This window comes from Pempheris klunzingeri, chromosome 8 (genome assembly GCF_042242105.1).
Source record: "Pempheris klunzingeri isolate RE-2024b chromosome 8, fPemKlu1.hap1, whole genome shotgun sequence".
NCBI classification, from domain to species: domain Eukaryota; kingdom Metazoa; phylum Chordata; class Actinopteri; order Acropomatiformes; family Pempheridae; genus Pempheris; species Pempheris klunzingeri.
In genome coordinates this window covers 26,560,579-26,588,023 of record NC_092019.1, presented here as the reverse complement: position 1 = coordinate 26,588,023, position 27,445 = coordinate 26,560,579, and the positions used below count along the sequence as shown (strand labels likewise).

The following is a 27,445-nucleotide window of genomic DNA, read 5'->3' as shown; positions in this document are numbered from 1 at the left end:
TTGGCTTTCACACACATTCACTCACTGAAGCTATGTTAGTTGGGGTTCAGTGTCTTGCCCAAGGACACTTCGACACCCTTCCAATTGATGGACGACCCACTCTAGCTCTGAGCCACAGCCGGCCCACAGTGAGGACAAGGACCGTGTTTTTCCCTCTCCATCGTGGTTCATCAACGGAATTGCCAGCTTACACCAAGCAATTTCAGTGATGCAGACAAATTTCCAATGCTGGAATAAAATCATGAGAGTTTTAATAGCGCTCCCATCATCTCAATTGTTTGGTGTGATGTGGTCATAAAACTCAGTCCAAGCTGTCTGAAGACAGTCCTTCTCTTGTCTCGTCAGAATGCAAACATGTTTAATATTGTACGTTTTTAGTCTTGGCTTTTGCAAATAGTGAATGTCGATGACGTGATCATTGTCAACAACCAAAAGGTGCGGAGTGGTGAAGAATAGTGCTTCTCTCACGTGTCCTCCCATTTGTACCACGACAGAGATGGAATAAAGTGGACAGAAATTGCTGCACACCTTGAAATCCCCAGTGAATTTGTCATAACATTATTGTATGTAGCAAGCTAACTAACTACTGTCCCTTGCTGGATGTTACTTGCAAGCAAACATTACCCACAAGTTGCCCCCCAGCACTCCCTCACCCCCCGCCCTCACACACACACACACTCCCTCTATTGTTCTTTAGTTAGGTACAGTTAGATTCTTTTGTATGTTTTGACTCTACACATGCTGTCCACTTTAATGTTGTACAAGAATGAATGAATGAACTGATGCTGTTAATTTTTATTCTTAATTACCTGTTCTTTGTGTAGCACGAAAGAGCTACAGCCGCAGTCTTATTGCACAGCCCTGCACAGTATACTGACACTCCTCAGGCTCCACAGTGAGGGTGTTACATAACCACTAGACTTATTCTGAACCAAATAAAAACAAACCATTAACTGTAGCCTGTGGATGGGGCTCACACAAAGGGTGTCTAGTCAGGAGGTAAAATCTAAAAGTCAGCACGGGTCAGTTAATGAAAATAGGATGTTTTGTCAGGTCAGGGTCAGCTGTATACAGGGGCAGGCATGGACTTTCCACAGAAGACAGAGTATTGTTGGGTGTTGAGTGTGTACAATTAAATATTCACCTGAGTTATCTTCCACGCCCCACCCACCTCACAATTAGTTTGAGTGACAGCAGCTTCCGTCTCACAGTGTGGCTGATGTTTGACTACTGCTGCAGACATGAATGTGAACTGTGATCAGTGAAAGTCTCCATCCAGGCTGAATCCTGCTACTACTCTCGCCCTACATACTAGGATGTGTCCCTACTATCATTTGAACAGATGTATCTGATGTCATCAAGGACTGCTAGTCTCATGTGAAAGGCTCGTGGGAGGAGCAGTCACCTAATAACACTAGAACAAGCCCGCTGCTATCAGAGGACCCTCCTCCTCGCACTGACCACGCTTCGGTCCCTGGCAGCATATAAGAGCCGCCCGGCCTCCTCCGCCGCGCTGCTGACGCTCCGACCCGAGACATGGACGCAGAGAAGAGACCCAGCTGGGAGAACCCCACGCAGTTTGTGCTGGCCTGTGTTTCTTACGCGGTGGGACTGGGGAACGTGTGGAGGTTTCCGTACCTCTGCCAGCAGCACGGTGGAGGTAAGAGACTTACATAATACTGAATAATGACAAGTGAACAAACACCTGCCTTCTTTAGAGCACATCATGATTCATTTATTTATTATTTATTTTAAAAAGTGAGGTCACAGCTGAGTAACCACAGTTTTCCATCCACTTCTGAAGTCCACACATTGACTGTTTCTCATCATGCATGTGGTGTCACTGTAGATAATGTACAGTACTGTCATTTAGCCTTTACAGGTCTTTAGAAATTAGATAAAGAAATAGGAAGAAGGAGTCATTCTGATAGTGTCACATACTGCCCACTGGTTTATTGGCTATATGTGATGTGACTAAGCAGGTGGGCTGTTTCTGGCGGTATACGTTTCCAAGGGAATCCTTATCAGACTGAAGGAGTTATTGTTGAAAGCAGCAATAAACCAACTGCAGGTCATAAACCAGGGTAGAACCAGGACGTAACACCGCAAATGAGTTAGCAGAGATTTGTACAGTATAGACTTTACACTGCGACTGCTGCACCATAGTGAGGTAATAAGGCACAATACACAGGAAATAACAGTAACATGATAAACACGACAAGGCAAACTGAGTAGAGCGTACATTTATTTTCAATATACAAGATTAGAATGTCATGGGTTTCTTCTTTTAAAGATGTTGGCAGTACATTTTATTTCATGTTGTCTGAGATCCCAGCTGTATATTACTAACAATAATAGTAGTAATACTATTACTGTACTCTAATAATAGTACTGTGGTACAGTAAGTATTGCAATGCAATAAAACCGTATACTCTTCACTAACAACAAACCAGTTTATTAGAGCTCATTGTATTAAATGCAGATTCCTCTGATATGGAATGGACATTTGAAACATAGGTGAGCTGTGAAGTGGCAGAAGGAGCAAAGAGAGGGAATGTAATAATCTAATATCTGATGCTGCTCATGTGGGGATTCTTGAATCCTTAATGTTGAATTCCTGAATCGTTGGGTCTCTCTCTAATGAAAGAGTTTGGTCTAGACCTGCTCTTTATGGAAAGAGTCTTGAGATAACGCTGTTGTGAATTGGCGCTCTATAAATAAAGATTGATTGATTGATTGATTACTTGAATAGATTTAAATACAGACATTACAGTACAGGACTGTATTATAAGTTCTTGTTTTTTATTGCAAGACAGCAATCAAAGTGTTACATACTTATATTCCTACTTGACATCCACCTATGAATGGTGTATTTGTGTTACATTTCAATCAATCAATCAATCAATCTTTATTTATAGAGCACTAATTCACAACAGCGTTATCTCAAGACTCTTTCCATAAAGAGCAGGTCTGGACCAAACTCTTTCATTAGAGAGAGACCCAACGATTCAGGAATTCAACATTAAGGATTCAAGAACCCCCACATGGGTCCACTCCTGTAGTTAAAAGTTAGTTTTGTCTTTGCAAGAAGGACTACATAAAACCTGCTGCACAACTGTCCACCACAAAGACATCCATTGCTGTTTACAGATGATGATATTATTGTCCCATGCTCTACCCAGTTCTTTTAAAATGTGGCATTGTGTCTTTAAAGCTATTTTGTTCCAAGTCACACTTCTAATACCTGTGTTTTATTTTCTACCCAACAAAAGTGCAAACTATGTCAAAGTAATAATTTGCTAGTTTTAGCTGTTACACCATGAAGGATAACACAAAGGATATGTGTAGCTAATAAAGGGTAACTGGTCACAAAGTACTTTGTTACCGTGTATAAAGATTTCTCTGTAAATGAGAATGAAGAGCTTATACTGCGTTTGTATTCCTCCTGTGTGGATCTGGAAGGACAAAACAGTAGTATTTTGTGAAAACAAACTGGGGCTCTACTAGATATTCCTGTGAAAATAGTCTTAAAAGTGGTTCAATGGGGGATTTGTTTTGTCTTCTTTTTGGTCCATTGCAAGGATCACTGAACAATGAGCACACATCTGCTGTAATTACTGTTATAGATGTGTAACTTCCAAGCAGGAAACCAGCAAAGACATGTGACAGCCTGCTCTCATGGTTGGATGGGGACAACTAAATTAACATTACCTTGGTTAACTAACTCCAAGAAATATAGTTAAATCATGTTCTTGCTCAAAAAATGTGTTTGCACCATTAAAGTTTGTGAATGAATCAGTGTGCCCCAGTCCCTTCAAGCATCAGGCTGTTATAGTTTGCCATTAGTTGACATTTATGGAGACAGTGAGCCCGTTTACATGACCATAAAAATCGTAATAATTGGATCTGACATGCACTTCAGGAATGTGATAATTGAAAGACGATTTCTTTCGGAGTACGTACACATGCATCCCCATATCACATCATGCTGTTTACACGATCACTTGAATAATCTGATAACTCCAGAAATCGGATAATGCTCGGATTTTTATGGTCATGTAAACGGGCTCACTGTATGATGGCACCAAAATAATTATTACTTTATAATGTTGAGGTTTTTACATTTTACTAACAAATGATAAAATGTGTCTACAATTCTGTAGGACTTCATATTAAAAGCTTTTTATTGTCAAGCATGCATGAACAACGTTTACCCCTCGAAGTTGAGGGGAAACGTTCAAAACTGAGGTTGGGTAGATGTTAAATAAAAAAAGGAAACTCAACCCTCTACAGTGGCCAAATGTCATAATTTTCCTATTAAAGATCTTTGTAATTTGGTACTACAGTTAAATAGGAAATAGTAAGTTGAATTGTATCCTGGCTATAGGCCAGACCTGCTGTGTACTGAATAAAACGGAAGCATTTAATTGGAAGAATTGGAACTGATTGAATTGACGTATACCAACGTAACATGATGTCTTTTTTCCATAGTGAGTGCCAAATTAGATTTTTCTTTTTTTCAGGAACTATTTTGATTTTTTTGGTTTTTGCTGAAACTCAGAAATGATATCAGGAGAGGTGCTACAAGCACTGGTCATAGCACATGCCAAGTACCAAAACTGCTCTGCAATGCCTGATCAGCATAAACACTATCTCAGCAGCATGCCTCCATTCACCAGGAGCAAAGAAATCACCTAATAGCTCCAAATGCAAAAAGCTTTGTACTACCCAATTAGCTAAAGCGGCCATTATGTTTTTGTCTACTGTTAATTATTTCTTCTAAAACAAGTCAACGATATTGATTAAATATTACATTTTATCGGTTTCAATTTTACAATTTCTACACACAAAGTTATCTTTGTACTGTGAACATACAGTACAGTATTTATAGGTCATACAGTCTGAGCGGTCCTTGTAAATCAATTCACTTGACCAGCAGTGTAGTATTTTGATTACATGTGTCACTTGCAAGTGATTCAATGTGCCACATGTATGTATCTGGTGTTTCACACACAAATGTATGCAGAGTTACTGGTTTATCAGGCATCTGTAACCAAAACAGCTGCCTTTCAGTCAGGTTACAAGGACGCATTCAACATAGTCAGAGCGAGACTGACAGCTAGCATCAGGGAAGTGCCTCTATAAGAGAATAATAAGAGAATCTATTTCAGTTGCTGTTTTATTGTATTTCCTCACAAACAGACTGGATTGATGGTCACATCTCCTCCACTCTGATGTTGGACAGCAGAATGGATGAGATGTGTGCTAAGCCCCTTCTCGTTCATCCTTCACATCCATTACTGCAACCCCAACATGGAGAGAACTCATGTCATGAAGTTTGTAGACAATACTTCTATCATCAGAAGGATCACAAACAGTAATAAGAATTTATATCAGGAGGAAACAAGCCTGCAGAGTCGTGCACAGAGAACAACCTACTGCTCAATGCTCAGTACAACCAGGGAGCTGATCATTGGTTTTAGAAAAAAGGAGGCGAAGACGCACACACCTGCCTACATCAGCTGAGAAGGTGCACAGTTTTTGGTTAGCAATAAAAAGCATCCTGACTGGAAGCAGACATGGGATGTCAAAGAGTCCAGGGCAGGAGGGCTTTGCAGCGGGTGATTAAAACCTCCCATCACTGTCATCAGTGAGGAAAGTTGACTGTGCGAAGCCTAAAAGATATTAAAAGACCACTCAACCCAGCAACAGCCTGTTCACCTTCTTGTTGTCTGGCAAGAGATACAGAAGTGTCTGGTGTCATACACCTAGACTACAGAGCGGCTTCTCTCCTCAGGCTGCAAGACTTCTTACTTCATAGTCCACACTTTATGATGTTGGATTTAATTAGATAATACACTTTTGGTAGCTTGTTGTGTAAAATCTGTGCTATGCTCACCACTTGAGATAACGTGTAACATAAATTCTTTCCTCCCCGTCTCCTGTTCGAAAAATGAATGTGTAGACTAGAAGCAACAGTATTTTCTGAGCTGCCTAAGTACTATTATATTTCCACCTCCAGGGGGGTTCTTGATTCCATACTTCCTCATGCTGTTTTTGGAGGGTGTTCCTTTATTCTACTTGGAGCTTGCCATTGGTCAGAAGATGAGACTTGGCAGCATTGGGGCATGGACTGCCATCAGCCCTTATTTGGGAGGAGTGGGTAAGTTCTGAGTGAACTAAAGGACTGTACTTGTGGTACTGCACATCGATGTAGCTTTAGGACTCCTCACTACACACTTGATTCGCATGGATAAACTGACTTGAAAGTAATACATGCAATGTGCAATATGTAAAAAGTGAAATATATTCCACCCATCCATTGTCTACACCGCTTGTCTTTAAGTGTCGTGGGGGACCTGGAGCCAATGGGAAATATGTTCTCCTTTGTATGATTTTTGATGATTTTATTTTTAATTTTGTTTGTATAATTCTCTCGTTTTAGGTCTTGCTAGTGTTGTGACATCCCTGTACCTGTGTCTCTATTACAACATTATTAATGCATGGAGTTTCTGGTACCTCTTTCATTCATTTCAAGTGAGCTGCTCATTAACAAACTACTACTATACATATATATATATATATATGATTAAACACAAAATATTCACTAAACAATAATTCAATAAACACTCTCACTCTCATCCTAGTCAGTCCTGCCCTGGGCAGAATGCCCCATCAATTCCAACCGAACAGGACCTATAGAGGAGTGCGAAAAGGCTACACCTACCCAGTACTTCTTCTACAGGGAAACACTGGGCATCTCTTCTTCAATTGAAGAGAATGGAGGCATTCATACAGGCCAGGCACTGTGCCTCCTGCTTGCCTGGATGATTACCTACATGTTCATTGTCCAAGGAGTAAAATCAACTGGAAAGGTAAGAGAGCTACAAGTCCCCCAAATTGCAACTATTGGGAGGTTGCACTCTCACAGGTATTACTCATTCTACATGGTCAGATCTAGTCTGTCAATTGCAAGTGACAACCTACAAGACATACTTGAAAAATCAAGGATTGGGAATATACTGTGTATAATGTAAAAAATTATACATCAGAACAATGATATAAATTATGATCAATATTCTTTTTTTTGAGCCGGCCAAGATGGCGCCTCAGATGGCAGCCTCGGTACTGCGCTTTTGTCTGATTATGTGCAAGTACGCGAGAGCAGAGGAAAAAACAATGTCAAATTTGTTGTATGTGTTCACATACAAAAAGTTAATTCTCATTCTAATTTATTTTTTAATGAAAACAGTGTATAAGTTATATATATATATATGTGTGTGTGTATATATATAATATGTATATATGTATGTATGTATGTATGTACATGCATACATAGATACATATATAACTTATACATTTATATATATATTTATTTATATTCTGTTTAATCTATCAAATGGAAGATAAGGCATGGCTATGTTGTAGATGCACTGTCTAAAAATATCGTACGTGTACCTCAGCTAACCACTGTCAACACTCCCATATTTGTACTTTGACCCTACTTTTGCTGTTTGGCTCCATCTGTAGGTGGTGTACTTCACAGCCACATTTCCATATGTGGTCCTCTTTATTTACCTGATCCGGGGCTTCACTCTTCATGGTGCCATTAATGGTATCAAATACATGTTCACACCCAAGGTAAGGTGGTATTGGAGACATACACTACTCACAAAAAGTTAGGGATATTCGACTTTCAGGTGAAATTTATGGAAAATGTAAAAAGTGAATGCTACAGTGATATTATATCACGAAAGTAGGGCATTTAAGTAGAAGCATGCAATGGTAATTTCTTCATCTTAAACAATGTATTTGAAGAAAATCTAACAACAGTGGTGGGTATACCACAACAAAAAATTGGGTCTCAATAAATTGGGATGTGGCCAAAGGACGTCCACTCCTCTCCTTTCTGTGACTCTTCCAGTCTCTGTATCACTGTTCCAACCTCCTGATGACACTCTGTGACCCTCTAAGCTCAGTGAACACCTCCGTCTGAGGACTTCCTGTTTGAAGCCTCCAGTGTTGAGGTGCTGCTGATCAACTGTTAGGTGTCGTCTTGGTCTCATGATGTCAGAATGTGAACAGCATGATGAGGAGGACTGTTTAAATACCAATTCTAACTGAAGCAGGAAATGTATTGGTGGATTCATGGATCAAACCTGTTGTGAATGTTGCTGTTAAGATGAAACACTGAACAGTTGGACATGTGCATTCAAAAGTTTAGAGAAGGTCACATTAAGTTCACCTGGAAAGTTTAGAATGCATTTTAGGTTCATCCTGAAATTTCACCCGAAAGCCGAATATCCCTAACTTTTTGTGAGTAGTGTATATGGGTGTTAAGCACTGCAGTCTAGAGGTTACCTAACAAACTGCTAGCACATTGTATTGTGTATCAGTTGTAGAAGTGTAAGGTATGTGTGCATCATGTAGTTCTATACAAAGGCTGTTATACCAAGAACAGCACTCTGGCCATTTATTACTTTTTAAGTAACCCCTTAAGTTATATGGGGTTACAGTGGGGTTTGTTGACATTTTCCAGCATAAAGTTTGTATTTAAAGAGTTTATCGCCCCAATATATGAGGGGCCAGTAAATTCTATTTCAAAAAGTACCCATGGAGCAAGTTAGATAATCCACTGAGCCAGTGTGGTTTCTATCTTAAATAAAATACATTGGGACATGCGGGCAATAAGTTTACAAAGCTCATGAATTACTCCTGCCTGTCCCCTGCAGAACTGTAAAATAAAAAAATGTATCATAAATTCTTAAAACTAAATGTTTTGTGTGCCTTGTGTGTGTGTTTGTGTGTGTGTGTGTGTCTGCACTGTAGATGGAACAACTTGCCAACCCTACTACATGGATCAATGCGGCCACTCAGATCTTTTTCTCTCTGGGTTTGGGTTTTGGGTCGCTCATAGCTTTTGCCAGCTACAACCAGTACAACAACAACTTTGAGCGCCAGGCCATAATTGTTTCCCTCATCAACAGTGGAACTTCCATCTTTGCCTGCACTGTTACCTTTGCCATCTATGGGTTCAAGGCCACCTTCAACTACGAGACCTGTCTGGAGAGGTGCGTGTTTCGTGCTAATGTGTGTGTGATTGCACCTTACACCCGTGCGCATGTGTGCATGCCTGTGCTCCATCACTGAAGCCGATGGGATTCGCTTCTTGATGCATTACCAACAATTTTTTTGTTGGTGATGCAGTGCAATTCAACACAATTTGATTCAACATAATGTGTTTCATCACCATAGGATGCCATTCATTGTGATGGAACAGAATATGCTGCTATGAAACTCAATATTGTACAGAAAGTTTCTTTTTTTTCTTTGGATTTACTTATGTAAACAGCAAATCATAAACTAAAAAAAATAACATTTTTACTTCATATAAGTGCTTCTCTTGTACTACAACTCAGAATGCATCTCACTCGTGCTGTTGTTATTGAACTCTACAAAACAATTGACCCGTCCCAAACAGGCCTTTTCACAAGTTCTTTGTAGGGCAAAAACAGGAAGTAAATTCTGCCAAAAAATATTGACAGTTGCCTGATGGGACACAAATGCACAGCATGACTTAAATCACCTAATTTTAATATTATTATTATTATTATATTTGTTTATTGTTGAGACAAACAAATGTTCATGTATGTGTGTGTGTTTTGTGCTTGCTCTTGTGTTAAAACACTTGATTGGGCCAGAGATCTGAGAGCACCCACAGTATTTTGTGTTTTGTGGGGCATTTGGATGGACCCTGCAGGGAAATTACCATTTTTGTCAACTATGTTGTTGTTATTGACAAAATTGAAATTTGTTTGGTGATTTTAAAGGTCAGGGTCAGAGATAAGTTAGTGTTTTTAAGTTACAGTGTACACCGTGTGTGTGTGTGCGTGTGTGACTATGCAAAGGGAAGGCTCAGCTAGCCTTCCTTGCAGTGCCTGGTGAGAGGGAAAAGAGGGAGTATAGGATAAGAGAATATAAGACACATTCAGGAGTTTCACTAAGCTTTAGTATTAATTTAAAATTTCAGGACATTTAACTTTCCAAAATCCAAAAAAAAGATCGCAATTTCTGTTTTACCAAATGTTCATTCAAACTTCTCCAAAGTATTTCACATGACACCCAAAACCAGCAGAATGGTGTGTGACTTTTTTTTTTCAGAATTTAATCACCAACATTTTGATTGTTGTAAATGTTTTGGCTTTATATAGGCAAAAATACCCCAGTTTAGTACACGTGGTGTTATTGCCTCAACTTGTGAGTGAAAACCATATCTCCCCAGTGTCACCTTCTCTGGAGCCAAATCCTACTTACCAACAAGGCTGAGGGAGATTCACAGCAAGCATAGTAATAACAAGCATAATAATAATAATATGACTAATATTGAGCAATACTCAACAATGAATAACATCCATTCATCCATCCATCTTCCACTTATCCGGGGTCGGGTCATGGTGGCAACAAGTCAAGCAGGGCACTCCAGATGTCCATCTCCCGAGCAGCGCTTTCCAGCTCTTCCAGGGGGATCCCGAGGTGTTCCCAGACCAGATGAGATATGTAATCCCTCCAGCGAGCTCTGGGTCTGCCCCAGGGTCTCCTCCCGGAGGGACATGCCTGGACATAGCATCCTTTTCAGCACCTTGGAATATACTTTGCAGTGTGATACCCCATTAATTGGAGCACACCCTCCAGTCCCCTTTTTGCGAAAATGGGGACCACCACCCCAGTCTGACAATCCACATGTACAGTCCCAGACTTCCATGCGACACCAAAGAGGTGAGTCAACCACAACAGCCCGAGAATGTCCAGAGCCTTCAGCATCTCAGGGTAAATCTCATCCACCCCTGGCACCTTGCCACCAAGGAGCGTCTTTACTACCTCTGCCAGGGATATGGATGAGGTTTCCCCCAAGTCTTCAGCTTGCAGAACTTCCTTGAGCCCAACTATATCTAGCTGGTACCACTCAGCCTCCCACACCAGTTCCGACTCCTCCCCCGCCAGAGAGGTGATGTTCCATGTCCCTGGAGCCAGTCTACAATACTGGGGGTCTGCACGCCCAGGAACCCGCCCGCCCGTCGCCTGGCTTGCCATGCACCCAACCCCTGTAACAGCCCCTGCAGGTAGTGAGCCCACAGTGCGGCGGTTCCACATTATTCCTTTGGGCTTGGTCCGGCTGGACCCCCTGAATCCAGGCCTGGCCACCAGACGCCTGCCAGCGAGCTCCCCTCCCAGGTCTGGCTCCAGAAGGGGGCCCGGGTTTCCCTAACCCAGTCGAGGGAACACAGAATTTCTGGCTCAGTTTCATACAGGGTTTTTTTAATTGCTCTCCCCTGGAACCACTTAGCCTTGGGAGACCCTACCAGGGGCTATAGCCCCCAACAACACAGCTCCCAGGTTCACATGGGCGCACAAACTCCCCCACCACGATAAAGTGGCGATTCATTGGAGGAGCTGAGTAACATGACAATAATTAATATATAAATGATAATAACATGACTATTAATAGTAAAAAGTGCAGCAGACGATCAGCAGCAGTGATCGATGGAAAGCAGAAAACCACTGCCACAGGAACCTAATAGATAAGAAAAGTACAAAAAGGCTCCGGGAAAGATACCAAGTTTGTAGCAGACATTAAAGAACATGAAGCATAAGGATGGAGAGTAAAAAGAGGAGAGAGGAGCCCAGCCCCTGGCAGTCTAAGCCTATAGCAGCATAACTAAGAGCTGGTCCAAGCCCTGAGATAGTATGGAAGAAGTATGATCTCTTCTCCTTGTTCTCATCAGTACACGTGCAGCAGCGTTCTGGACCAGCTGGAGAGTCTTTACAGACATATTGGGGCAACCAGATAAGAAGAAATTGCAATAATCCAATCTGGAAGTGACAAATGTGTTAAATATTTTTTCTGCATCATTCATAGACAGGATGGGCCTGATTTTAGCAATGTTACATAGATGGAAAAAGGCAGTCCTGGAAATGTTTTAAAGTTAAAGTACAAATCCTGATCAAAGATAACTCCCAGATTCCTTACAGTGTTTCCTGATGATATTATCCCAAAGGAACCATATATAAATATATGCTAAATGTATGTAAATAATAACTGTCCAAGCACTGAACTTTGTGGAACTCCATGTCTAACTTCAGTGTGGATGGAGGACTGATTAACATGTACATACTCAAAAAATCGATCTGTTAAATAGGACATAAAACATTAATGTGGTTCCTTTTATGCCAATGAAGTGTTCCAGTCTCTGTAAGAAGATGTGATGGTCAATGGTGTCAAATGCAGCACTCAGGTCTAACAGGACAAGTACAGAGAGAAGTCCTCTGTCTGATGCCATAAGGAGGTCGTTTGTAACCTTCACCAGTGCTGTCTCTGTGCTATGGTTTGCTCTAAAACCTGACAGAAAATTTTCAAATAGACTATTGGAATTTAGAAAATGACACATTTCTTGAGGATCTTGGAGAGAAAGGGCAGATTGGATATAAGTCTATAGTTGGCTAATACACCTGAATCAAGAGTAGGCTTTTTCAGGAGAGGTTTAATTACCACTACTTTTAAAGGACTGAGGTACGTATTCAATTCAATTCAATTCAATTTTATTTGTATAGCCCAATATCACAACAGAGTGTCTCATAGTGCTTTACAAAGTTCACTGAAATAAACAAGTGTAAGCGAACAAACAATCTAATAAAGAGTCCAGCAGTCGAAGAGGCCAATGGATCAGTCCTAGGCATCACCTGCCCTTTATGACCCTCCTTCTTCGGGAAGGAAAAACTCAAAAAACCCAGTGGGAAAAGAGAAACCTCCGGGAGCACCACAGTGAAGGAGAGATCCAGCTCCCAAGGACGGACAGGCTGTAGCCTTGGACAGACGCACATCCATTGGCTGGTGGAGAACCACATCAGCGGGGCCAGGACCAGGATCCATAGGAACCAGGGAACCACATCAGCAGAACCAGGACCAGGATCCACAGGAACCAGAGAACCACATTAGCGGGACCGGGACCAGGACCCACAGGAACCAGAGAACCACATCAGCAGGGCCAGGACCAGGATCCACAGGATCCACAGGAACCAGAGAGATGAGAAAGCACAGAAACGCTCCGGGGAAGATAGCAAGTTAGAGGCAGACATTTGGCTGACATGAGACATAACGATGGAGAGGAAGAGGAGGATAGAGAATAGAGGAGCTCAGTGCACCATAGGAGTCCCCCGGCAGTCTGAGCCTATAGCAGCGTAACTAGGGGCTGGTCTAAGGCCTGATCCAGCCCTTAAATATATGCTTTGTCAAAAAGGAAGGTTTTTAGTCTACTCTTAAATGTAGAGAGGGTGTCTGCCCCCCGAACCCAAACTGGAAGGAGATTCCACAGGAGAGGAGCCTGATAGCTGAAAGCTCTGCCTCCTGAACTACTTTTGGAGACTTTAGGAACCACCAGTAGGCCTGCATTCTGGGAGCGCAGTGCTCTAGTGGGGTAGTACGGTACTATAAGCTCTTTAAGATATGATGGGGCCTGGCCCTTAAGAGCCTTGTAGGTGAGGAGAAGGATTTTAAACTCTATTCTAGATTTTACTGGAAGCCAATGAAGAGAAGCCAGTACAGGAGAAATGTGGTCTCTTCTCTTAGTTCTTGTCAGAACACGAGCAGCAGCATTCTGGACCAGCTGGAGAGTCTTTAACGACTTATTGGGGCAGCCTGATAATAATGAGTTACAATAGTCCAACCTAGAAGTGACAAATGCATGGACCAATTTTTCTGCATCATCTATGGATATGATTGGCCTGATTTTAGCAATATTACGTAGATGGAAAAAGGCAGTTCTAGAAATCTGTTTAATGTGGGAGTTAAAGGACAAATCCTGATCAAATAAGACTCCCAGATTCCTCACAGTGGAGCTGGAGGCCAGATTAATGTAGTGGAAAAGCTGTCTCTGAGGTGTCTGGGGCCAAGCAAAATAACTTCAGTTTTATCTGAATTTAGCAGCAGAAAGTTGCTGCTCATCCAGGACTTTATGTCCTTAAGGCAGATTTGAAGTTTAACCAACTGATTGGGTTCATCTGGCTTTATTGATAAATATAATTGTGTATCATCTGCATAACAGTGGAAATGAATGGAGTGCTTCCTGATAATATTACCAAGAGGAAGCATATATAAGATAAAGAGTATTGGTCCAAGCACTGAGCCTTGTGGAACTCCATGTCTAACCTTAGTGTGGACAGAGGATTCGTTATTAATATGTACAAACTGAAATCAATCTAATAAATAGGACTAACCAGCTTAATGCAGTTCCTTTTATACCAATGAACTGTTCCAGTCTCTGTAACAGGATGTGATGGTAGATGGTGTCGAAAGCAGCACTCAGGTCTAACAAGACCAGGACAGAGAGAAGTCCTCTGTCTGATGCCATAAGGAGGTCGTTTGTAACCTTCACCAGTGCTGTCTCTGTGCTATGGTTCGCTCTAAAACCTGACTGAAAATCCTCAAATAGACTATTCCAGTTTAAAAAATTACACAGCTGATTAGCTACAACTTTCTCCAGGATCTTGGAGAGAAAGGGCCTGTTAGTAAAGACTGGTTGATCATATCCAGTAACTGCATGTTAATTAAGGGCAGGGCTTCCTTAAGTAGCCCAGTAGGAATGAGGTCTTGGAGATAAGTTGGTGGTTTGGATGAGGAAATCATTGAAGCCAATCCAGGAAGATCAATTGGAGAAAAGCAGTCCAAATGCACATCAGGACGAATGAAGGACACTCTTAACATTAGCACATTTCTTGGCATATTGTTCACTTACTTGTACAGTACAGTTAAAGCTTGCATATAAGCAGAATTTTTGGACACAGGGTTGATATCACATAGTGGTGTGATGCCTAACTATACTCATTAAGTAGTGAAGGGCAGTGCAAGTGGTTGATATTCTGGGTGATGGTCTGAGTTAAGGTATTTTACTGTTTACGTAACAGTCATTTTTTCCTCTTTTTCAGGATACGCTTAGTGCTGCTGAATGCCTTTAATCTAGCAGAGGACAGTATCACCATGGACAATGTCAGTGAATGGATTGAGAAGCTGAACACATCACATCCAGAGCAGTTTGCTGAGCTCAACTTGGAAAAATGTAACCTGACGGCTGAACTAGACACTGTACGTTCCTCATCATTATGCTCATCTTACAGTTGTACTCTCTTAACACATTAATATGTACAGTTATTAACAAGAATGAGAATACGTTTGCTTCAGTGAAAAAGAGATAATGCCTGCACACTCACTCCAAGCCACAAAAAAGCTTTTATTAATGATTCTCAATCATGGATCTTCATCTGGTCAATGTGTTTAAAAAATGGTGACCACACCCATATTTATACATCACGCCCTGCAATGGACTGGCACGCTACATGATCACAGGTGTGTTTAACCATTGTAAACACCCAGATCTTCCCATCTTCCAAATCATCACTAACTATTCATTCATTCATAAAATCAAATACATGAATGGAAACAACAACTTGTTTAGGATTTATCTAGTTAATTCAAAATGTTAGTTCATTGTCTAATTGATAGTATGTTTTATTTTACCAATAACATATTGCATGGGCTGAGTTTAGGGATTTTAATCCAGTTGAGTGGACTTAATACAAATGATTGAGAAAAGATAGTTTGTTTATTTTGTGTAGACTTAAAATTCTATACACTTCTCCTTTTCTTCTACTCTGCCAGTTATAATAACAGGTAAATTCATCAAGCAGTTCAGGTCATCTCAGTTTTATGGAACAAAGTTTAGATTATATAGCTATAGCTATAGAGGAATATGAGAACACCAATTAGTCTACTTGGGGGCAGTGGAAAGAAGTTGTGTACATATCATTGGCATATCACCATCACCTTTTAAGCTGATGTGTTGAACTTGTTAGCAAACAGTTGCTTATTTACACATCCAGCGGTTGTGGAGCAGTATTTGCTTCCGTTTGGAGAGATGATCAAAGATACCACCAACTTTCCAAGCCGTGTGAATGCACCACATTCATGCCGGTTTTATAAGGATTTTTAAGAGGGTGAATCAAAATCTGTTTAGCCCAATTCAATTCCAATCTAAACTGTTTTTCTCCCCTTTTTATCTGTTTCAGGCAGTAGAGGGGACTGGTCTGGCCTTTATAGTGTACAGTGAGGCCATTAAAAATATGCCATTGCCTCAGCTGTGGTCAGTGTTGTACTTCTTCATGCTCCTGCTGTTGGGAATGGGCAGCATGCTGGGCAATGTCACTGCCATCATCACCCCGCTTCGAGATTTCAAGCTTGTGTCCCACATGAGCAACGAGTTATTAAATGGTAAAATTCAGGCTGATGTTGATTGAAAATGTTTCCATAATTATCCTTGTGGCCAATATCTGTATTAGTGGCTTCTATAGCCCCAGTAAACGATGACCATATGGATGATATTCATACTGGTTATTGTTACAAACAAAATCAGTTAAGGTAAGGTAAGAGCAGCACCATCAGATTTCATCTGAGCTGTACTATAATGCCAGTTTCATCAAAATGTAACAATCATAGAGTGGAAATATGGATATAATGGAATATTCACATTACAGACCTTTACAACCTTTAAACTTTCAGACTGAGAAGTAACAGACACTTTACTCTAATCTAGCTCATGTTCAGATAGTTTGCATACTGCATTCAAAGTTAGAACTTGGGATTCCCTACTTCCAACAGTGGAGATTTAATGAAACTGTCCTTTTAGCAGTAATATCATAATGGCATATTGCTTTGCCCTCTTGAGTTATGACTCGAGACAGACCCAACCAACTAAACTCTAAACAAACAAAACAGGACAGTTAGACTGTACAGTACAACTACAAAATAAGCAAAACAAATGAACCAAGCATAGTCCATAGTCCAAAGAAATACACAAAATCTGTACAATGGACCAGTCTGAAACAATCTGATCACCTGATATATGTTGGCTGCTACACAGACTTATAGTATTGTTGCCATGGAGTGTTTGTTAAGCATACCAATTATGAATGACTATTTGCAAATGAGTCCTCTGTTTTGCTTACAGGTTTAGTGTGTTTGTTGTGTATGCTGGTCGGCCTGGGCTTCACCACCACATCAGGGAATTACTGGTTTACCATGTTCAATGACTATGGAGCCACTTTCTCCCTGCTGTTCATCGTCCTCATTGAGGTCATAACTGTCAGTTACATCTATGGGATTAAAAGGTTTGTGTATTAGTATGTGGTGCCACATGTGATGTGTATAAAATAACAAACAAGGTCCTTGCAAATTATCAAGAATACTGGATTGTATGTACTCATTTTAGATTTGAAAAAGACATAGAAGACATGCTCGGTCATCGTCCTAACTGGTACTGGAAGATCATGTGGGGATTTGTCAGTCCCCTTCTCCTTATGGCCCTCTTCATCTTCTACATCGTCAACTATATCCAAGGAGGGACACCCACCTACCAAGCATGGAACAAAGAGACGGTGAGCATTGGCTTTTTTCTTCTCCACTACAGATGTCCTGTACTTGATGCTTTCCAAGCTGGTGAAAATGTGTGCATGCATAGGTGCTTAATTGGACCTTAGCCAGCCAGATGTCCAAATCACAATTGCACAGCTTCATCTCCCTCAGTATCATATTGTTTCCAGAGTTACCAACTCTTTTAGCAACCTTTAGCAATGCTCTCAGACGTCTTTGCCTACCCACCTCATTGCCAATTTGCACCCTGTAATTTAATATTTATTCCCATTTGCACTATGGTCTTACTTTGTCAACATTTTAGCATTTAGAGCGATAGCCACAATTTCGTACGTTAACCTTTATTTTATTTAAGTTTTGATTTCGCCTTATTTCAATTTTATATATTTTTTCACTTTACCTTTATTTTATTCATTACCTTTATTTTTCATTTATATTCTTTTGTGCTACAGACGCACTGTCTGTTGTCTTGTCTGCTGCTATAGTTTTTTGTCATTGTTGCACTGCCTGCTCCATGTGCCTTTTAATTGCCCCCTGGGGACAAATAAAGTTTTTTGAATTGAATTAAAAAAAAACAAATGTTATACCAAAATAAGAAGAGGCCACCAAACCCCACTTGAAAAAAGATATTTTAATGGTTATAAAAGCAAGCAACTATGTAAAATATTTTGTGATAGTGTCTGGCTGGACTATAATTAAAAACAGAGTGGATGAAGAAGAACTCTGTTGTGCCTTCACCACGTGGGGGAACAAAGAAAGGCCTACATGTAAATTCCAAAGCCTGAAACAAAGGAACAGGCCCTGAAACAAAGAAACTGGCACCAAAACCCCCTTGGACGTTACAAACTTAAACGAAATCATGGTGTCTCATTGGAAGAGCTCCCAGAAGAGCCCCACGATGCAGCCATGACATCAGCAAAGTTACTAAACCAGCGCACACCTGAGCCACACCACCTTTCAACTGCGACGCAAGTTGCTACAGGAGGTGTTTGCTGCTCAGGTGTTAACCCCTTTAAACCTAGGTAACAGCCTCCCCCACACTCGCTGCATGAGCAACTGGCTGTTCTTGTTCGTATTTTTGTTTTCCTACTTTTTGTTTCATGTTTGTGTCCCTCACCGGACATGTTGGGATCCCGAGGAGAACGCCAAGCAAACCATGGCTTTTCCCCTCATTTTTACCTGCAGAAGGGAGAGACGGTTCGCTCTTCTCTCCAGAAAGAGAAGGATAACTTCTGCGTCCCGTTCTCTTTCACTTCAAGCCGACTTAGTACTTACTTAGTACGTTAGTACTAACTGTCTGATAGTAGTCTAATAACAAATCATTAAAATCTCCAACCTAATTGTTTGTTTCTTTTGACTAAAACCAAAACAAAGAAAATTAAAGCTGCAAGCAGCGTTGGAGGGCCCTCGCACCTCCGTGCACGTCGTGGCGTTCGGCGGCTCCGTCCTGTTGCTGGACTCCGACCCTTCCACGCGATAAAACAGGGATTTTACCGAACAGAACATCAGTGCTTCTCTTCTACAGCTGACTCAGTCAGTGAGTTTGTTTGTCATTGTGTTACTTCGATGCTTTTGTTATGTTTAGTTTGGATCCAAAGAAATATTTATATAGCACACAACAACACAAACATACTAACCGAATGAGGCAGCAGCAGAGCAGCAGCTTCCTGTGTTCTGTGTGGTAAAATCCCTGTTTTAGTGAATGTAGTCTGGTGTGTGTGCAGAGAGCGATATAACGGCTGTTTGTGGTTAAACCAAAAGGATCCTCCAGGTCTCTCTCTGTAGGGATCCTTTCCATGATGCTGTCACACACTTAGAGTAACACTCTGAGCCTGTCAGTGGATCAAACAAGCACTTTTAGTGGACGTACTGTGATCAGGTGCAGTTGGCAGTCGACTGAGGCAAACTGGACCAATTTTTTTTTTTTTTTTAAAGTTCCACTTTAATGTCTGACTGAGCTGCAGTGAAACGAGGAAAGCTTCAGTGTGACTGCAGGATTAGTTGGTTCTGTCATGAGGAAACCAGCTGGAGGTTCCTGCAGGGAGACTCTGACCCATGTGACGACGTGACACCTCATCGCCTGAACACAACACAAGCTGATTTGTAACGCTGCAGTAGGAAATATTACATTATAATTCTGGTTGAAATAACCCATTTTGTCACAACAATATTTATTTGAAGGTTTCCTTTAAAAACAAATGTGTCTGAGTGCTGTTCCCTTTGTGTTTAGATTTTTTTTGGCCTGTAAATGCACCAGTGATAATATCTAATTATATGAAAACACACTTTGTCCATGACTCCTCAATTTAAAAGAACAGCTGGAGCTGGAGGCAGGACGTGGTTAGCCTAGCTTAGCATAAAGAGTGGAAGCAGGGGGAAACAGCCAGCCTGGATCTGTCCAGAGTTCAAAAACACACCTGTGAACACCTCTAAAACTCATAGACGAAAACACGTTGTGTCTGGGTTGAGTGTGAACACAAACAGAAATGTAAAAATAACACAGTGGTTTCAGTGGTTTTTTTAATAACACTTCATTAATATCCTGACAGAGTAACTTGCATTTTTCCTCGTAAGCCACGGGTTGAAGCCTCTTACCTGTGCATCCACAGCAGCAAGTTAACCCTCATCACACCAGTAGTCAGAGCCACTGGGCGTTTACCTAATTTAGTAATCTTCATTCAATGAACAACCCCAGTGAGCCAAAAGCTGATGCTTCACGTGAGTCAGATGGCCCAGCCCTGCAGGATACGGTCGCTGTTCTCCTTAATCTCTCTTTAGCATACAGAGCAGGGGTGCCCACACTTTTTCGGTTCTATTAGCTTTTAAAATGACCAGGTCAAAATGATCACGGACATATATTCATTTCTATATATACTGACTATACTTTATGTATACAATATATGTTGGCGTACACTGCATAACTGAGACTAATGTAACCCTTGGTATTACACATACAAACTGACAGCAGTAATGCACACAGGTGACAAACAGTGATTGAACCATCAATATTGCACACAAGTGACAAGAGTAATTGGAACATTCAATACATTTATGATCACTACCTTACTCTGATGACTTGCACTGAATGGAGTCAAATATCCCTTCTTATCATGTTCCCTGTCCCAGAGTATCCCTTCTTTAGTAGATATAAATTGGAAGGCTAACTAGGTCACTTCGCTCACTGGAGTTTTGCAGTAGCTAGCGCGTTTGACCGCGTGCATGTCCCTGCCTGCGACCCATAGCAGAGAAGAGATCTGAGACTGGCCGCCCTGTACGTCAATCAAGTCGCAAACGCAACTTTTTTTTTTTTAATGTCACCCGATCTACTGGTCAATGGCGGAGGTAGTGCGATCGACGTATTGGGCACCCCTAATATAGAGAGTATCTTAATATCTACAACATTAGCACCGTGTGACGAGAAGCTGAAAGAATTAGTGACATATATTAACCACCCAACCGGGAAGCCTCAGCGCACCATCCCAGATATGATTGGCCAAATAGCCCTCTTTCACCAGCACAATGCCCAGCTATTAACTGAGCAATATCAAGAGCAGATAGCTCAGCTGCAGAACAGCTACCAAGCTTTGTAGCAAACAAATGACAGCAAGAAATCCTGGCTGCCAAGTCTGAGGTCTGTCAAACACAATAAGATTGGGCCAAGTTGCAGTTAGATGCAAGAAATCTGTGCTCACAACTCCAAACTGCTCAGTCCTGGGGATCCAGGCCTCTGAGAACGAACGAACGAGTGCTTGAAGTGCCTACCAACAGGGTAGATGACAAAGCCAAAGGGGTGATAACATGACACACCCCCAGAATCAGATTTGACTAAAACAACAAAAAACTTTCCAGCCAAAAAGGAAAGTTCAGTTTGAACGGAACTCCAGGCAAGAAGGTAAGTATGCGGGGAGAGGTTCAAACTACCCCAAATCGAGTTTTATTAGGAGATGCGTGACAGAGGCGGTGAAACAGCAGATGCCTCATAGTGAGTCGGCGCTGCCAGACCCTGCAAAAGGGCCCGACGCCAAGCCTCTGTCCACATGACAAGGCCAAGTCCCTTCCTTCCACCGCCAAAGTCTACGTAGTAGGATGGGATAGGGAACCCAGAGCTCTTGAAACTGCCACTCCACATCTCCCAGACTCCCTCTTCTTGACCTTCTTGAAATTAGCCTAATGGGTTCCAACACTGCAGAGCTTGCTAAGACAATGCTCTCCCTCGGCAAACCATTGCAAACAGCAACATGCAATGTGAGCATCATCAGCTACTCTCAGGATCAGTCAACCATTACCAAATGTGTGTGGGTTGACATTCCATTCCAGGGAATGGCTCTCGTGCATCCCATCTACCTTCGTCTCCTTGATACAGAACCACAGGCCCCACTGATTGACTGTCACCACCACATTGTCCTGCAGGCAGCCTACCAGCTCCAGACAGCCTGGTAGCAGCCATACAAGAGTCCAGAGGAACCTTACCAATGCTCATGCTTCTTGCAGAACCTGAACCTGGCTCTTACCTTCCTAGGCCGCTTGTGAGCCCATAGGCTGGCGTCCGCTTGTGAGTCACAGGCTGGCGACTCGGACTCCTTCCATAACCACAGGCCTTTTCTTTGCCCGCTGAAAAACACAAATTCAGCACGTTACAGCCCCTGTGTGGTTGGAGACATTCGCCTCAATGGCTGCATTACCCCAGATGTGCTTCTAGCACTGGTCTGAGAAGTCTGCTATCAGTCAATGTCTGTACAATGACCTGTGTCAGCATATTCACCACAGACTCTTCTTAAAGTAAGTGGGGTATGTGCCCTTTCTATACAGATTGGGAGAAAACAGGTCATGCAGGTGGTCAGTTGGTGGCCAGGTTCACAAGTGTTCTTCCAGCCCTTACCCCATTTCTGGGAACTCAACTTGACAGTCTGTGGCATGCCCCTGCTTGACTTGAATAACTGCTCAACCTACTTGCTTGTCCAAAATGCTCATCCTCTGACCATGGAAGTTTCAGCATCTGCCCTCCAATGATGAAGCCCTTTCTAATTACTCCATCAATCAATAACTGTATTACTGAGCAATGCAATATTTTTGTGGCTGCTAATAAGGAACCCCATGTCAGCGAATCTCTGCAATGGGAAACAGATCAATCTTATGTACATTCTAGAACTAAAAAAACTGGAGGCAGTCTGGTTGACTGGCTCACTCTTAGTGAGGCTAGCAAGAGGTAGAATGGAGCATATGATGCTGGTATTGCTGGACAACAATCAAGTCAGGCACCACAAAGCCAAGGCCATCAACAAGACTCAATCAATTAATGCTTGCCGGCAGCCTGTTGCAGCTCATGGACAACCCTGACCACTCTCTCTACCACCAGCTGGACAAACAGCAGAGCACCTTCTACAAATGAACTGGTGCAGCTCCACTGTCACAAGTACAGATACAGGAAATCATTCCTGCCCCAAGCAATAACCCTTTACAACAGCTCACCTCTGTCGAGCAGAGACCTCTCTTCACGATGTCTCTGTCTATTTCAAATTGTACTGCACCCTGCTAATTATTCTCCCTCACAAATGTGAGAAACATGATATTACACTTAAGTCAAACAAATTACAGGGCAATTGCTGTATCTATAGATGCAGAAAAGGTGTTGGACAGGGTACAATGAGAACTGTTATTTGAGTTGTTAAATGGGTTAGGACAATTTACAATTCCCCAGAGGCTTGTGTCCAAACTAGTAGCACACAGTCAGTATCTTTCCTATTGTATAGGGAAGTCAAGGTTGCCTGGTATCCCCGCAAAGGAATGGGCACAATGGTCTCTGATAACCTGTTGCAGAACTAGCCTGAGTTTTATTTCAGCCATTTTATTTTCCCATGACTGGACATTAGCAATGAGTAGGCTGGGTAGTACAGCTTGTTAAAGCTGGGTTAGCTGAGCATTTATGGCTGGTTACATTGCTTGTAGTGGTATTAATCCAGCTGGTCTGGTCACAACCGCTGCATGTCAGCAGCAGTTGTCCCAGGGACCAGTCGTGGCTTTTCATGTGTGGTTTTCTGTCATAGACGAGACACGATTCAGTAATAAAGGGTAACAAATAACATACATCTAGAGAAGTTAGAGGAAGCTACTGGCCATCATCCTAACTGATCATGTGACCATGACTTGAGATTTAAATGATTAATCATTAAAAATATTGCTGCTGTGTCATCTCTATACATGATGCACAGCTCGTCTCATATTGGAGACGAATCATTCCTGCAGTGTGATGGGAAACTAACTCTACAAACTGAACATCAGTAATGATGTATCTCTAGGTCACAGGCTCATCATGGATCATGCCATCATATCATCCCCGACAGCACTCTATCATTCCAGTCCCATATAAATAATGTCACTCGCTCAGCCTACTTCCATCCACGTAACATCTCATGTCTGCACCTGTCTCTCCCAATCAATCAATCAATCAATCTTTATTTATATAGCGCCTATTCATAACAGCGTTATCTCAAGACTCTTTCCATAAAGAATCAGGTCTGGACCAAACTCTTTAATTAGAGAGAGACCCAACGATTCAGGAATTCAAAATAAAGGATTCAAGAATCCCCACATGAGCAGCATCAGATATTATATTGAGCAACAGTGGCAGGAAGAACTCCCCTTTAACAGGAAGAAACCTTGAACAGACCCAGGCTCAATGTGGGCAGCTTCTGTCAGGATCCGTGTTGGGTGGCAGTTGGACAGAGAGAGAGAGAGAGAGAGAGAGAGAGACAGAGAGAGAGAGAGAGACAACACAAACAGCAACCAACGTACTAACAGCGACTATAGCACTAACAATAGGAGTGTGACTAAAAAATTTGCATTAGCAATATGGTAATGTTGAAAAACATGACTAGTCGCCGACGATCCGCAGCAGTGATTCATGAAGCCAGAGAACCACAGCAGGAGAACCAGGACCAGGATCCACAGGAACCAGAGAGATGAGAAAAGCACAGAAAGGCTCTGGGGAAGATACCAAGTTAGTGGCAGACGTTAAGCAGACATGGGACATAATGATGGAGAGGAAGAGAAGGATAGAGAATAGAGGAGCCCAGTGCATCATGGGAGTCCCCCGGCAGTCTAAGCCTATAGCAGCATAACTAGGGGCTGGTCCAAGGCCTGAGCCAGCCCTAAACTATAGGCTTTATCACAAAGGAAGGTTTTTAGTCTACTCTTAAATGTAGAGAGGGTGTCTGACCCCCGAACCCAAACTGGAAGGAGGTTCCACAGGAGAGGAGCCTGATAGCTGAAAGCTCTGGCTCCTGCACTACTTTTGGAGACTTTGGGAACCACCAGTAGGCCTGCATTCTGGGAGCACAGTGCTCTAGTGGGGTAGTACGGTACTATGAGTTCTTTAAGATATGATGGAGCCTGACCATTAAGAGCCTTGTAGGTGAGGAGAAGGATTTTAAACTCTATTCTAGATTTTACTGGAAGCCAGTGAAGAGAAGCCAGTACAGGAGAAATATGGTCTCTTCTCTTAGTTCTCATCAGAACACGAGCAGCAGTGTAAACTATAAACATAAACTGCAACTGGTTCAAAACTCTGCTGCCCGAATTATTTCTAGAACCCCTTCCTTCAGTCATATAACTCCTGTCCTACAGCAACTCCATTCGCTTCCTATCAAATTTCATATCACTTATAAAATCCTGCTTCTCACCTTCAAGGCCATCAATAACCTTGCCCCTCTGTATCGTACTGAGCTCCTTCACACTAACACACCCAGCCGTACTCTCAGGTCCTCCTCCCCCATCCAACTCACCCTCCCACCTGCTCGCTTGTCCACCATGGGGTCGAGAGCCTTCAGCCACTCGGGCCCCCGCCACACGACATAAAACACTCAGAATCTCTCATCTCCTTCAAAACACACTGCTGCACTTTACTGCTGTTTTATTATGCTTTGTATTATTTATTTGTACATGTTTTACACTTTATTGATTACTTTGTCTTATGCACGGTGACCTTGAGTGTCCTGAAAGGCGCCTACAAATAAAATGTATTATTATCATTATTATTATTTGCTATTGATGTCTTCCTCTGTGACATTACATTTTGTATGTTGATGCCCCTATCAATCAAAAGTAAATTAAAGAATGTGTAGCAGACTAAAAGGCAAAACTTAATGTCAATGTGAGGTGAGCTGAAATTGTCCTGCATCTGTGTTTGTGATAAGAGCAACTTTAACACAAAAACAATTTTATGTCAGAATGAGCAACAAAATTGCACTACAGCAGCTACACAGATGATTGTCTCATGTTCCTCTCAAATGTCTGAGCAATTTACTATCACGTGAAGACAAGTGTTAACTATACCTTGTTCATTTGTTTCCTCAGGGAAAGTCAGAGGTGACGGAGTATCCTGTTTTTGGTCAACTCTTTATTGGACTGCTACTGGTGTCATCAGTCAGCTGTGTTCCCCTCACAGCTCTGTATGTGTACTGTAGGAGAAGGACACATGGAAGCCATCATAACAGGCAGCGCACTGTCAGCACAGTATCTGCTTAGTGACCAGACAATAAAACGGACTAACTTCCCACCATCACCAGCCTACTTCCACCCGTCCACATCTCTGTGCTCCATCATACACAGCAGCAGTACATCATTTATCATCTATTACATGGAGAGACATATAATCAGTGGTCATTTGTTTTTTATTCTATTTTTCTTTTCAGTCTTTCCAAATTTCACATTGAAAGCATTTTTGAGTTGAGTTTCTCTCAATACTAAGGCCAGACTTCACCCAGATTTCAATCAATACTCTGTTCACTAAAAGAGAATTAAGTTCAGCATATTCCACATAGATCCCAAAGAATTCCACTGTGGTACATTATCAGTGTAGGTATAGTTTAATTACATTTACAACAAATATAGTTGTTATTCAGTTGTTCATATGATGCTAGTTTACTAAATGGTCTCTATATGATGAATGTATGTAGATATGTATGAAATTTAGTGTTGAAATGTTGTTGTTGAATTGTTTTCATATTCTGTTCACTGCAGAAATGTCTTAAGTCATGTTGTTTGATATTCAGCCTTGAATATTCATTTATCTAATCCGTAGAGTGACCTAATTCAGGGTTGAGTCTTGTTTATTTGTAGAGATCCAAAGTCCCACAATGGGATTATAGCCCACCAAAAGGATTATAAAAGGTGCAGCACTATGTTACTTGTAGCAGTTCCCCTTGTTTCAGGAATTTTATAGAAGTGTCAGTTTTGAAATATTAGAAAAGTGACAGTTTACCAAAACATGACACTTGACTCAAGAAAACAAAACAAAAAAAGTTGCAACTGTTTTAATGTAGCTAATGTAACTGCTGGCAAAAATATCACACAACATTGGCTGACTGTTCACTGGATTTAAGACAGTAAGATGTTGGACTCAATAACAGAATAATTACGGTGTAGATCTTGTAATAGTATAGTCATCTAGTAATAGCTTGCATTGCGCTTTCTGGTAGTGTGTGCTCTTTGTAAGACAATTGTACAAATTATCTGTTTTTCTTACATGAACCATTTTTTACTAAACAAAATTCAAACTACTTTTATATCTGTTTCAACAGGGCTGGAATCTACTGTCATACCCTCTCTATGAGATGTATGTTCAACAGACAGCACAGAAGGTCCTAGTATGAATCAGTTACAGATCAACTGTGCCAAATATAATTTTTATACTGAAATATTTGCTTTGTACACCCTCACATATGTAAAATGTGTACATACTGTAGATATCTATGTCTTCTAGTGATCCATTGATTGGCGTAATTCAGTTTTTGCGCCATTGGCTAAATGAGATGTTAGTAACCATCATCTGTGTTTGTACCATAGATAATGAGCTAGTATTAAGAACTAGTTTGATAATCATAGTTTGATAATCATATCATATCATACTCATATCTTATTATCTTTGTATTTCCATGGTAAATAATGGATGGTAATACATTTTTTTTATTA

General features: G+C 41.5%; 1 protein-coding gene across 1 annotated transcript; it reads left to right on the top strand.

The window, feature by feature from the left end:
* Positions 1 to 1,530: 1,530 nt before the first annotated feature.
* On the top strand, positions 1,531 to 27,445 carry LOC139205069 (sodium- and chloride-dependent transporter XTRP3-like). The gene is made up of 11 exons (XM_070835159.1): positions 1,531 to 1,660; positions 6,023 to 6,163; positions 6,446 to 6,537; positions 6,648 to 6,875; positions 7,531 to 7,641; positions 8,830 to 9,071; positions 14,980 to 15,136; positions 16,117 to 16,318; positions 17,055 to 17,214; positions 17,316 to 17,481; positions 25,829 to 27,445. The coding sequence occupies exons 1-11, from the start codon at positions 1,537 to 1,539 to the stop codon at positions 25,997 to 25,999; spliced, it is 1,794 nt and encodes a 597-aa protein (XP_070691260.1). The 5' UTR covers positions 1,531 to 1,536; the 3' UTR covers positions 26,000 to 27,445.